General features: G+C 38.1%; 1 protein-coding gene across 1 annotated transcript in view; it reads right to left on the bottom strand.

The window, feature by feature from the left end:
- The window catches only part of LOC121856747 (leucine-zipper-like transcriptional regulator 1), a gene marked incomplete at its 5' end in the record, with an annotated part of 37,680 nt that extends 27,890 nt beyond the window's left edge, over positions 1-9,790 (bottom strand). The window contains 2 exons of the mRNA XM_042352438.1: positions 2,573-2,704; positions 9,537-9,790. Of these exons, the coding sequence (XP_042208372.1) occupies positions 2,573-2,704; positions 9,537-9,790 (386 nt within the window). The remainder of the gene's footprint in view (positions 1-2,572; positions 2,705-9,536) is intronic.
- Positions 9,791-13,075: the final 3,285 nt, after the last annotated feature.

The following is a 13,075-nucleotide window of genomic DNA, read 5'->3' as shown; positions in this document are numbered from 1 at the left end:
TTCTTACCTTCTACTGTTGGAAAATATTTCCCATCGTTGTCATATCGACAAAAACAAGAGAAAGATTGTAAACACTACAGCCCGCTAGACGCGGAGGTGACCAGGTGTATGAAATGAGTGCTGTATTAAAGATTTCCACTTCTTACAAAGATTTTTTTTTTAAATTGATGAAAATGACGACCGATAAGCAGTTCTAAGTGATGATGTTCAAAGAGGTGTGTGTACTTGTGCCAAAGGGGCTGTATATCAAACAACGGTTTCATGTCGGTACAGTAGTAGGCAGCTACCAAACAGGGAGGTACAATACTACTGCCTGGGAAGATATTGAAAGTATAATGTGTTGTTTAATGGTAGACCTTGCTGCCATATGGCATCATGAAAATTGTGACCAAGTCCCAGGTTGCTGATCTGACCTTCTGCCTCATTTACTCACAATTGCAGGGTCTCAATTGTTTCTCTTACTTTGACAACACAACATACATATATTGCTTCTCACTCTTGATTTTTTTTTCATTTTTGCATTTCTTTATGGTTCTTTATCATTATTATTATTATTATCATTATTACATTTTCGCCCCCTAGGCCCCGATGTGGGTCAGTGACCTGTGCCCAGATAGCCTAAGCCCCGTAAAAAAACAAAAAAAACAAAAAAAAAAAAATCCTAGAATTTAATTTCCAAAGATAAGCATTTGCCCTTTAAAGCTAAAGATTTACTTTGTATACTATTTTAAATGTTGGAGATACCTGTATATGCCAATACAGTACAGGTATGTGTATATTATATTTTCCATTTACAGTATGTCACTTTCTATATTTTCCTTATATTACTCATCAATGTAATTTTTAGTTGGTCGATTGTTTATCGGCCAATTTGGTTTTTCGCATGCATCAGCTGATGAAACTGTTAACCGACTTGAATTCATGCGCACTTGCAATTCACAGTTGTTCAATTTATTTCAGCTGTATTATGGACTTTGTCGAAACAGCTTGTGTTTGTGCGTTGGTACAGTAATTCGGTAAAGGAAAAAGATACGTAAAAAACAGTACAAGGTTCATCCAATTACAAGCCAATGGAAGATTAAAGGACAATTTTACAATTTGTATGAAGATTTATGGGCCTACCCAAATTAATTTTTTCATTACTATAGAATGATAGAAAGAATGTCAACAGTTTTGACGAACTCTTGTTCCTAGTTGGGTCTTCAATAACATATCAAAATACCAAATGGAGGAACAGCATCCCCTCAGTTCGCTGTTAGTGCACTTGCACACGCTGAAATCCGCATGCACAAACGAGTTGGCCTACTATTCCATTGCGCAAAAGTTGAAGCATGTCACAAACTTTTCATTCGCCCAACTATTGAAATGCATGAGCGCACGCTGCCATTTGGCTCAATGGTTCTCACTTATGCAATTAAACTGTTGACCGACTGAACATTGCACGTGTGCAAGTGTGGAAATATTGAAGGAATGTCTGTGTCTAGCATAAATATACTGTAGTGAGTAGAATGAGTTGCAGAGTGTGGGGAAGCACTGCTAAGTGACAAAGTGGATTCGGGGTGAGTTGGATATACAGTGATCCCTCAGTTAAAGAGCGCCTCGGTTAACGAAATTTCGGTTAACGAATTACCTTCCATAAGATTCTTCACTTCGGTTAACGAGCAAACCCTCGGTTAACGAATTCCTTGCAAAGTTTTCCCAACATGTTTTCGCCTGCATTTGGCTGCCCATCAGCTGTAGTATTAGTCCGCCAATACAGTAATCGGTTTTAGGGCTTAAATTCCTTACCATTTTAGTAAATATCAAGAAGGATGTACTATTCAATAATTTTAAAAGTTTTATATTAAATTTTTTAGTCATTTTAACAATTAATGAACATAATTGAAGTACAGGAAACTAGTTATTTGCGTGCCAAACAGCCACTCAACACACCAAGCTTGGCGTCAGTTTGTTTACCAGTTCAGAGGAAGGAACATCTTGTTTGAGACTCTTCAACATAAACGCTTTTTATCCGTGTTTCCATTCAAATTGTTGGTCATTTTGAAATATATTTTACATATTGCTAATATATAGCGCAGTGCAGTGTTGATTTAAAGAAAATAATCTTGAATTACACCAAGTGAGCTTAAAATTTTATGGGTGAAATGGCGGCATGGGGTGACTTCTCTTCCACCCCAATGCCTTCTCTTCTCCCTTCTCCTCCACCCCCATTCTAATTCCCATCATCATCAACCAGGAGACTTCTACATGCACACCTCAAAGTAAGTGTACTTTACTGCATTTATTTTTAGTTTGTATGTTATTTTCGGTGAGCTGGAACCAATTACCCAAAAACCCATTGAATCAATGGTTTCGGTTAAAAAAAATTTCCGTTAACGAGCAACCTTCTGGAACGAATTGTGCTCGTTAACCGAGGGACCACTGTAAATTGGACATTGGTTATTGTATCCATTTTTTAGGAGAAGAGTAAAGATAATATTGATACTGTACTGTACATCTGATTCTATCCAGCACTCCTATACAATTCATCTACTATCATCAAATGTTCTTTAATCTTATTTCTGTCACATACCTTGAGACAAAATTCCTTTATGAAAAATAGTTTGAGATTTGCAGCATTGCAGAGCGCGACCAAAACATTGCGGTGGTTGATGGTGGCCTCCAGGTACTGAACACAAAGTTGCTCCAATCGTCGCATATGACACTGTAATGAATCAAACTAGAGTAAGTACATGTAAAAAAAAAATTATAAAGTGGAGTCGCAATAATTGACAGGTTGGGTATCAGAAGACATCTTGAATTATCAAATTCAAAAATATAATTAAGATTAATTAAATGGAGTCAATTAGTTAGGTCCCAGAGGCCAAAAATACAGTGGAGTCTGCATTTAGCGGGCAATTGAACCCGTGGAGGCCCGCGTGAAACGAGAAACGTGTAAATGAAATAACAGAACATATGGGATTAATTGAAATAGAGACTGGGCCGACCCCCAAACTCCACTTTTTCCAACACAATACCTACGTTGTAGTAAAAATAACATCTTAATTTTATGATGGTATGCACACACAATTAATATTTAAGAGAAATACAGTCGCCTGGTTAATAATGTCCATTCAAATAATGGACTCAACTCCCCTCCCCCCTCTTCCCACACTCGCTGGCTCCTCCCTCTCTGAGAAATGTTTGGGTGAAAACACTAAATTTTAAGGTATAGTAATAAATAATACCTCAGATTAAAGTTAGGATAATATAATTGACATTGCTGGATTCCTTGCAGGTCCGGGAATATTTTGAATGTAAAAGTCATATATTTTGCACAAAAGATAAAATGTTTGCTAATTTTCATCATCTCCTTATATTACATCTAAAATTTGTATGTCTAATGCAAATTTTAAGATGTTTATATTTAAAATGATCACCATCTTGTAAAAATTCCAGCAATGTAAATTATATTCTGGCCGGGTAATTTGTATGAATTTTATGAACTAAAAACAAATTTCATCAGTAAATAAACAAAGTATACTTCACCCAGACACTATCTGTCAATCAAAATACCCAACCTCCACTCCCCCCCCCCTCTTTCCACGCTCGCTGGGTCCCTCCCTCCCTCCCTACCCCCCACCCTCCCTCCCTACCAGAGAAATGTTTGGGTTAAAACAGTATATTTACATTTTTAGTAATAAATAATACCTCAGATTAAAGTTAGGATAATATAATTGACATTGCTGGATTCCTTGCAGGACAGGGAATATCTTGAATGTAAATGTCATATATCTTGCACAAAAGATAAAATGTTTGCTAATTTTCATCATCTCCTTACATTACATCTAAAATTTGTATGTCTAATGTAAATTTTAAAATGTTTATATTTAAAATGATCATCTTGTAAGGATTCCAGCAATGTAAATTATATACTTCAGTAAATAAACAAATTACAGCTCCTCCCCAACTTACGACGGGGTTAGGGACCCAAATCCATTTCGTAAGTCGAAAATGCTTAAATAATACATAGACAATCTAAAATGGGTGTCTCATTTTCTTCTCAGCACCACAAAACTCTCACTTTTAAGCTTGCCAGCCATTTTAAAGTGAATTACAAATGAAAATTTTGCCTGTGTACTGACGTTGGGACTCGAAAATACGTAATTTGACAAAATTTTGGTACGACTGAGGCAGGTCGTAAGTGCAAGTGGTCATAAGTCGAGTAGGTCGTAAGTCGGGGAGGAGCTGTATACTTCACCCGCGTAAATGACCAAACGCCTAAACAAAAACCGCGTAAATCCAGACTCAACTGTACAGTACATATAAACTGTTACAAACCTTCTTTAGTAAACACTAAAATATGATACAAAATACAGCAACAAATACAGAGGGTCCCCGGGCTACGAAGAGGTTCCATTCCTGAAGACGTTCATAAGTCAGATGTGTACGTAAGTCGAAATACGTGTTATATGCATACCGTACTTACAAAACAATGTTTAAAATCCCACTACAGTGGTCCCTTGGTTAACGAACACAATTCGTTCCAGTGTACTGCACACATCATAGTCATTCCTAAAAACCCCCTCTAATTCATATTACGCTACATAGCATTAAAATCCACCGCGCTTGTAGAATCTCAGAAAACGGGAAATATTGATAAAAGATAACTTACCTACTCAATGTTACTGAATCATTTGTTGAATTGTACCCAGGTACAGTTATATAATATTAATTGTATGTATTCATAGCATTAAGGAGAACTCAAGGTATCTATAAGATGATTGGGAAAGTCCAGTTGCTCCGGACTAATGTACTTTAGGACTAAGTGTAGATCGTGGTTTGAAGGTCATACTACGTCTGTGAACGTTTAGCGAACATAACTTCCGCAGATATCATATGAAAATACATGAGAACAATGATCTGGAAAAAGGATAAATGTATCAGAACTATGTGAGGTGTTGGCAGTGACCCAGAAACTATACTTGAAAGGAAATATCTTGTATGCATCGGTGGGAACTTAATACACCTCGTATTCATGTGTGACGGATACCCACGACATGTACAGTGATCAGAGAATCTTATGTCTGTGTTCAAGTAGTGCAATGTGTGAGAGGAGGATCCCTAATTACAGTTTTAAGTGAAGTGGATATACCCACGCTATGAACATTCGGCTTTTGTTTCAGGGTAGCGTCCTTAGTGCCTGGCCTACAGGTGTGAGTTGTTGATATAGCCCAATTAATTTCCCAGGAACTGTCAACCAAACCGTATTCTAGTATGTAAGTTAGGGAAAGTGTTCATGTGAGAACCATAAGAAATCAAATTAAAAATTCAAGATTGGAAACTGTAGGCCTACGTCGGTGAGAGGCGCGGGACCTCGAGCCTCAGTGGCACCTACTCTCTCATCAACACAGATCAGTGAACTTCATCGGGCTGTATTCAGTCCTAAAAAAAGAGACTTATATAGCAGTGATTACAGTTTAAAACTTTGCCTGATGTATAAAGTGAAATAGTAATGTGTTGGGGTGGGTGATAACGGTCCATCAGGCATTATTTCTCAGTGGCACATACTCTCTCATCAACATGCGTTCCCGGGTTTTTGAACTCACCAGAACGGCGGCCATTACCTCGTGTTGGCTCCACCATGTGAGATGACTACTCACAGCTATACCACTCCACTGTGAACCTGTGGATTCCCGGCATACCACCACCCATGAGTAGGAATACATAATGGAATGCTTGAGAAACTCCACGGTCGTCACTTGGAGCGACCTATAATACCAGGAGTAGAAACAGTACTGGTATGTCTCTTGGTGAAGCCCTCGTCTCTACCCACTGAGGGCGGTGTGCGAACGAGGTATGTACCTAGAAATTACAAGGAGTCCCATACTTGCAGGTGTGGAGTGTAACAGGTGTGGTGAGCTGGTGCTACAGGGAGGTGAGATGGTGCTACTATGTATGATAACCTAAGGTGCTATATTCCATACAGGTGGAGCAGTCTGACGTGTTGAGTGTTATTGTAAGAAGGGATGACCGAGGTAAGGAGGTCACTGATTGTTATGCAATAAGTATGTGGATGACACGCAATTAATGTAGGACGTCTGTTGTCGAGCAGGGTAACCAAAATCATCGTTGTTCTTCTGAGGAAGGCCAACTCACTTGTATTTTAACAGAATGCAGTATGTTTTATAAGGAATAAATTAGTTAAGACATGTTATTGTTTCACCCTTCTTTCCCCCTATCGATCTGGTCAGTGAAAAACCCAACCCAATGCCTAGTCCACTCTGCCCGCTACCTAACGAGCTACATACTGCCCAGAGGGGGTCTGGTGGCAGCAACCCTTAGAAATTAAGAGTAGAGTTAAGTTATCCCCTTAGACTTAGTGACCCCAGAATCTGGCAGTAAACCAGAAGGTCGTTCGTAAACTGAAAATTTCGTTAACTGAAAATTTCGTTGACCGAAACCATTGTTTCAATGGGATTTTGGGTAATTGGTTCCAGCTCACCGAAAATTACATACAAACTAAAAATAAACGCAATAAAGTACACTTACTTTGAGGTGTGCATGTAGAAGGCTCCTGCTTGATGATGATGATGATGGGAATTAGAATGGGGGTGGAGGAGAAGGGAGAAGAGAATGCATTGGGGTGGAAGAGAAGTCACCCCATGCTTCATGTCGCTATTTCACCATAAAATTTTAGTTCACTTGGTGTAATTCAAAATATATATATATATATATATATATATATATATATATATATATATATATATATATATATATATATATATATATATATATATATATATATATATATATATATATATATATATATATATATATATATATATACTCTTACTCTTAAATCACTACTGTAATGTGATACAGGTGAATAATTTTTATCTCTTGTGCAAAATAGATGAGGTTTATATTCAAATTAATCGCTGTCTTGCAAGGATTCCAGCACTGCTAATTATATTCTCCTAACTTTAGTCTGAGATATTATATAAGATAAAACTGTAGGCCTAAAACCCTGGCTGGGAGGGAGGGAGGGAGGGAGGGAGGAGGGAGGGAGGAGGGAGGGAGGAGGAGGAGGGAGGGAGGGAGGGAGGGAGTGGAGGTGAGGTGATATGTTTGACAGTTTGAGCCGAAGGTCTCCTGTGTGTTTATTTAACAGTCCTACTAAGCTTATCTCATTTTAAAATGCCAGTTAAATGACCTGGGAGAATATAATTAACATTGCTGGAATTCTTATAAGATAGTGATTAATTTGAATATAAACATGCTATAATTTGCATTAGACATACAAATTTTAGATCTAATTTAAGAATTTTATTACAAAGAGGAAATTTTTTTATCTCTTGAGCAAAATATATGACATTTATATTCAAATTATTGGCTGTCTTGCAAGGATTCCAGCAATGCAAATTATAATCTCCTAACTTTAGTCTGAGATATTATACTTGTATAAGATAAAAACTGTAAACCTAGTGTATAACCACGAAACCTTTGCTGGGAGGGGAGGGGTTGGGAGGAAGGGAGGGAGGGGTGACAGTGACATGTTTGACAGTTAGCACTGAAGGTCTAGTGAAATATTTATTTGTTTATTTGTCTTTTAGATTGAATTTTTGTTTTTTGCTTATAAAATTTAACAGAAGTGACCGGGGAGAATATAATTTACATTGCTGGAATTCTTATAAGATAGTGATTAATTTGAATGTAAACATGCCATAGTTTGCACTAGACAAAAATTTTAGTAATCATTTTGTACATTATTTTGATTACATGTACAGTTCAGCTTTGCCCTTAGGACAGTGTGTACATGTAAATGAGTTTCAATAAATGAATAAAGTTACATATATCGAGCCAAAAATAATAGTTGAAAAACTTTATGTAGACAGAGCTTGGATGGCTAAATTTTAGAATAACCAATAATTTTAATACTGTATAAAAAAATGCACAAATATTAAAGAGCAAAATTTTCTTGATATTTACTCCATTGGAAACGAATGTAAACACAAAAGAGATTACTGAATTGGCTGAGTGCCCCCTCAGCTTATCAGCTGATGTTCAAAACAAAATGTGATTTTCGTAAGGATTTCGTTAATCAAATATTTTTCGTTAACCGAATTGAAGATTCTTATGGAAGGTAATTCATTAACCGAAGCGTTCGTTAACTGAGGGACCACTGTATATCATAGCCTAATTCCTTATATGCATCTAAAATCATTTAATTTAAGACAAAAGAAGAAATAGAATGACAAAGTACAGTAAATGAAAGTAAAAAATAGGTCATCAGGTAAGTAAAATACTGTAAATTTCAAGTTTAACCCCATTCTTATCGGCGGGCGTTCGTAATTCAGACGTTTGTAAGTCAGGAACCTCCTGTACAGTAACATATAGATATTGTACAAAAAATATTTTCTATATTACATAAACAGCTCCTTCCTTTCTCATAATCATCATCTGGGTGACACAATTACACCAATAAATAAATAAATAAATATCAGACAGGCAGATGCCGGGGCTTGCTGGCTGGTCAGCTGGAATATAAGAAAAAGTTACAATGCATAAACGTACTGTACACTATAATAACCCTTAAGCCCCAGGTTAGGGTGCTGATGGCAGTCTCCCAAATCGAACAAAAATCAACCCCCCCCCAAAAAAAGACACGGTAAATAGGCGGATGTTCTGGAACGTCACCCGGGGCCTAAGGGTTAAAGTTCGTTTATTTAACGGTTATTGTTCAGGATATTTATTTTGCTTATTTATCTGACCCAACTGTAATGTTCATGCTTAGATTCATCTTCGAAGTCATGATTGTCATTCTTCAACTGAAAGGTAAATTGTAAAATTCTCTTTTTTAAGGTTAATAATTGTAATCATTCTCAATGAAGGAATGCACAGAATGGATTTACTATTCATTTAAAAAGAGTAAAACAAAAACATTCAATCTTTTTTGTAAATGGTCAACATCAAACTGAAATTGATTAAGGTTAAGTCAGGTGAGGTCATTGGCACAACAGGCTGTCTAGTCCAGTCAAATTTCTTAAACAGGGGTCAAGTGTGAGGTCACAAGGTGTTTTATTACCCCTTGAGGTCAACTTTATAGCAATGTATATTATATAACCTTGTTCTTCTGCAGCTTCTGCCACTATTCCCAGAGTTACCAATGCCAGTCCAAATTTTGCATGCAGCCATCATTTCCATTGATGGTTATTAAATATTATTTCTGGATTATGGATGAGTTGGCATGGATTGGCCCTAAAGTTAGTGAATCCTACCTGTAAATGCAAGCTCACTTACATAAAACTTTCATACATTACAAATTTATTTTTTACCATAATTTTTTTTTTATACTAGGTATAAAAAACATCCCTCTCTCTTGCCAGTCTATTGTGACTCCTCCTTCATTCACATAAGTAATGATGCTTGAGCAAGACACAGTATGAAATTGTCTGCACTTTCATTTTAATAAACCTGTTGAATAAAAAGAATAAAGTTAATTAATAGAATGGAGTTCAGAGTAATTTACAGGCATTGATGGGTTATCCACACACCTGTACAGCAAGACGATAAACGTCCATCATAATAAGAACAATCTTATTTGGGTTTTGGTCTTTCTTGCAGCGGTAAGGATCAATGCGGTCTGTATATATGTAGTTGAGCACCATCTCAAAAGCTTCTGGCACAGCATCCTGAAGCTTCACCTCTAGGGTAGGCATTTCTTGTGGTGGAATAGTTGCTGTCCCAAAAACCTGCAAATGATGTAGAGGATGTAAGGGCTGTGTAACTTGGTAGGCCTTGGAGTCACCTTAGAAGGGATACCAAATTTTAAAACCATATTAACACAAGATATATAAGAATTTTATAAACTGTAAACAATAACAAAGTGTATTATTTCTTATACATACTAGTGAAAGTAATGGTATGTACAGTAGGGGGCAGTGAAATTTTGCTCAAAGCTGCACTCTTCAGGCATTGTTCCTTATACATATCTAAGACTCCATGCCAAATTTGAAGCTGATATGTCGAGGTTTAGTCTGCCGCATTTTCTACTGAAATTTTTAAATTTACCTACAGTACTAGCCAAACAGCCGCTGTGGCGGTGCAATGTTCTGTTCAGTGATTATCAACTTTTTTTTCATATCTCTTATTTCATTTAAGTTGTCTTGTTGCAGATGAGTATGGTGCTATGTCTATATTGATTATCAGCCTTTTCTCATTTCATTTCTCAATGTTGTGTTACTGTACTGTAATGTAGGGGAGACCTGGGTAAGTTGGCGCACTTGAAATTATTCAAATAGTTACCGTTAAGCAGTTCACACCGCAGGATCACCACGTGCTTCCTCAGTCACCCATAAGCAGTCACAAAGGATGACAAGAGTCAGGTTATTGGACCACATAAGCTGCGGGATGCGAGACAAAAATACCGATTTAAGAGGCAAGAAATTGAGATGGCTAGTTTAGATAATTTGACGTCACTCTATTTTGATGGTAAGAAGACCGCCACTCGTGTGATGATAAAGAATGAGAAGACCGAGAAATGGAGTTCGAGGATGATGGTGAAAGATCATTATGTCATCATGGTTGAGCCTGGCAATGAATATCTCACACATGTGACTCCCAAGACTGGACACGGAAAGCAGATTGCCAAAACTATTCACGAGTTTCTGGTGGAGAAAAATCTAACCCAGCAGCCCATTGTGTGTGTTGGTTGTGATGGAACCAATGTAAATGTAGGATCAGAAAATGGAGTCATTCATCATCTTGAAATGTTACTTGGTCACCCGCTCCATTATTTCATATGTCAGCTTCACGGAAATGAGCTGCCTTTCCGCGCAGTTTTTTATCACTATGATGGTAAACCAAGTGGTCCTGAGCATTGGCGTGGTCCCATTGGAAAGCAGATCAAGGAGTCTTTGTCTGAGCTTCCAGTTGTCGCCTTCCAGCCAGTCAGTTTCCCTGATTTCCCTGTGTTTAATGATGAAGTGGAGAAAGATCTGTCCTGGGATCAGAAATACCTGTATAGGATTTGTAAAGGAGTTATCACAGGTGTTGTTGAAGATGACTTGGCTGCTATTGAGCCAGGTCCTCCCTGTGTGTCAAGGTGGAACACCTTATGGAGTAGAATCCTCAGGCTGTATGTAGCAACATCAAGACCCAGCCATGAGTTGAAAACAATTGTCATTACAATAATAAAGTTCAGTGCTCCAATGTGGTTTTACATCAAGATACACCCTTACGTAACACACGGCTCAAGGAACGTATTCCAGTCCCTGCTATATATGAAACACCTGAATAGTGAGGAGGAGACGATAGTGAAGAAGGCTGTCCAGAGAAATGCATACTTCGCCCACACAGATCAACTTCTTCTTGGTATGTGTGCAGATGAGGACATGACTGTTAGAGAAAAAGCTGTCTCAATGATAAGAAAAATTAGAGAGGAGAATCAGCAAAAGGAAGAATGCACTGGCAGATCTGAAGAGGAGGAGGAAGATTCTGATGCTGCTGTTGACGAGAATTTGTTAAACTATACTGATGAGGAGGGTAAAGATGGAGATGGGAATGAGGATGTGCCTCCTGTAGTCAACATGAGAAAGGTGGTGACTCCGAAACTAAAGTGGCAAGCAAAAAACTATCATTCCATGATTAACTGGAGGAATGAACTCAAGACTGAGCCTCCTTACATTGCTTCTCTGTCAAATCTACAGGTTAATGACATTCTTGAGACACCATTAGTGGTGCCCAAGTGGCCAAACAGCACTCAGGCGGTCGAGAGAGGCATAAAAGTGATGACTGAAGCTTGCACTGAAGTGACGGGATACGAATCGAGAGATGGATATATTAGGCAAAGATTATTGTCTAGGAAAATGATGCCAAGGTTCCGCACAAAAAAGAATTTCAATATGAACTTGTAATGATTTTCTATACGGTGTACCTGTAAAATAACATGTGAATTAAATCGATGTCACCCATGTAAAATTTATCATTATCCTGGAAAACATTAAATGACACCTAATTTTTGGTATACACTAAAAGTTGACAAAAAGTCGTTCGCGATGCGGCAGGGTAAGTATGCATGAAATGGCATGAAATTTTGCACAGGTGTTTGTTACAGCCATACAAACGATGCCTGAAAAGTGCAGCCTGCAACTCAAATAAAAGTGTTTTTTCCCTGCCCCCTAATGTACAGTCAGCCAAAGATGCACCGACCCCACCCTGGATTCTCGTGCTAGCAATTTTACCTGGCAATACTTGGTAAAGTAAGGTTGTATGTAAAGGTGACTGTGATTGGTTGATCTGTTTTCGGCTGTATCACTGTCAGGATAAATATTAAACAAACCAAAGGTAACATATTTATTGTTATCGCCGCTGGCTTCAACTACAGTGCTGGCGTTGCCTTACCCGAACAAACATCAGACTGCGACCACGTACGCCGCCCCCCCCCCCACGCGACCTGCACAAACAAGATGCCCTGATTCTGCTGAGTGTATGGTTTAAAGGGTGGCGTGGCCGCCTGGTCTCCATGATGGCATATCACTAGGGCCCGGATAGTTATGCATTTGCATATTTCATATGCAAATGCATGCATATTTTGCGTGATTTCTATGATAAGTGCATATTACCTAGATAACTGCATATAAATGCATATTTTGGTAAAATATTCATCTGGCAGTATCTCTTTGTTGCCACTGAATGAGCACACGTGGTACTGGGAGGTGAGGTGAGGTGTGGTTAGGTGAAGTGAGGTGAGGTCACGTCGCTTTAATCTGTCGTTTCCACACCTGGTCATGACTCATTGGACTAGTGAGTTAGTCAGTCAGGAGCAGTGCTGCTGTGTGGAGCTACTCTCTTCTGCTGCTCATTGGTTAATGGTGTTCTTGATGAACTGAAAAGTTTGCAGTCTGATGCTTACTATGGTAAACTGAGTAACGTGTTGTACAAAAACAAGGTATTTGAAAAGCTGAAAAAAGTCAGTCAGATAATGTCTGGTGATGCTATTATTGACGAGACGGTACAACCACTCACTATGTCAGACCTCCTATGTATGAAACATGCACCAATCGTCTCGTGTGATGTAGAAAGGGTGTTCTCA

The sequence above is a fragment of the Homarus americanus genome, unplaced genomic scaffold, assembly GCF_018991925.1.
Source record: "Homarus americanus isolate GMGI-L3 unplaced genomic scaffold, GMGI_Hamer_2.0 scaffold25546, whole genome shotgun sequence".
In the NCBI taxonomy this organism is placed as follows: Eukaryota; Metazoa; Arthropoda; class Malacostraca; order Decapoda; family Nephropidae; genus Homarus; species Homarus americanus.
This window is presented reverse-complemented; position numbering and strand designations above follow the sequence as displayed.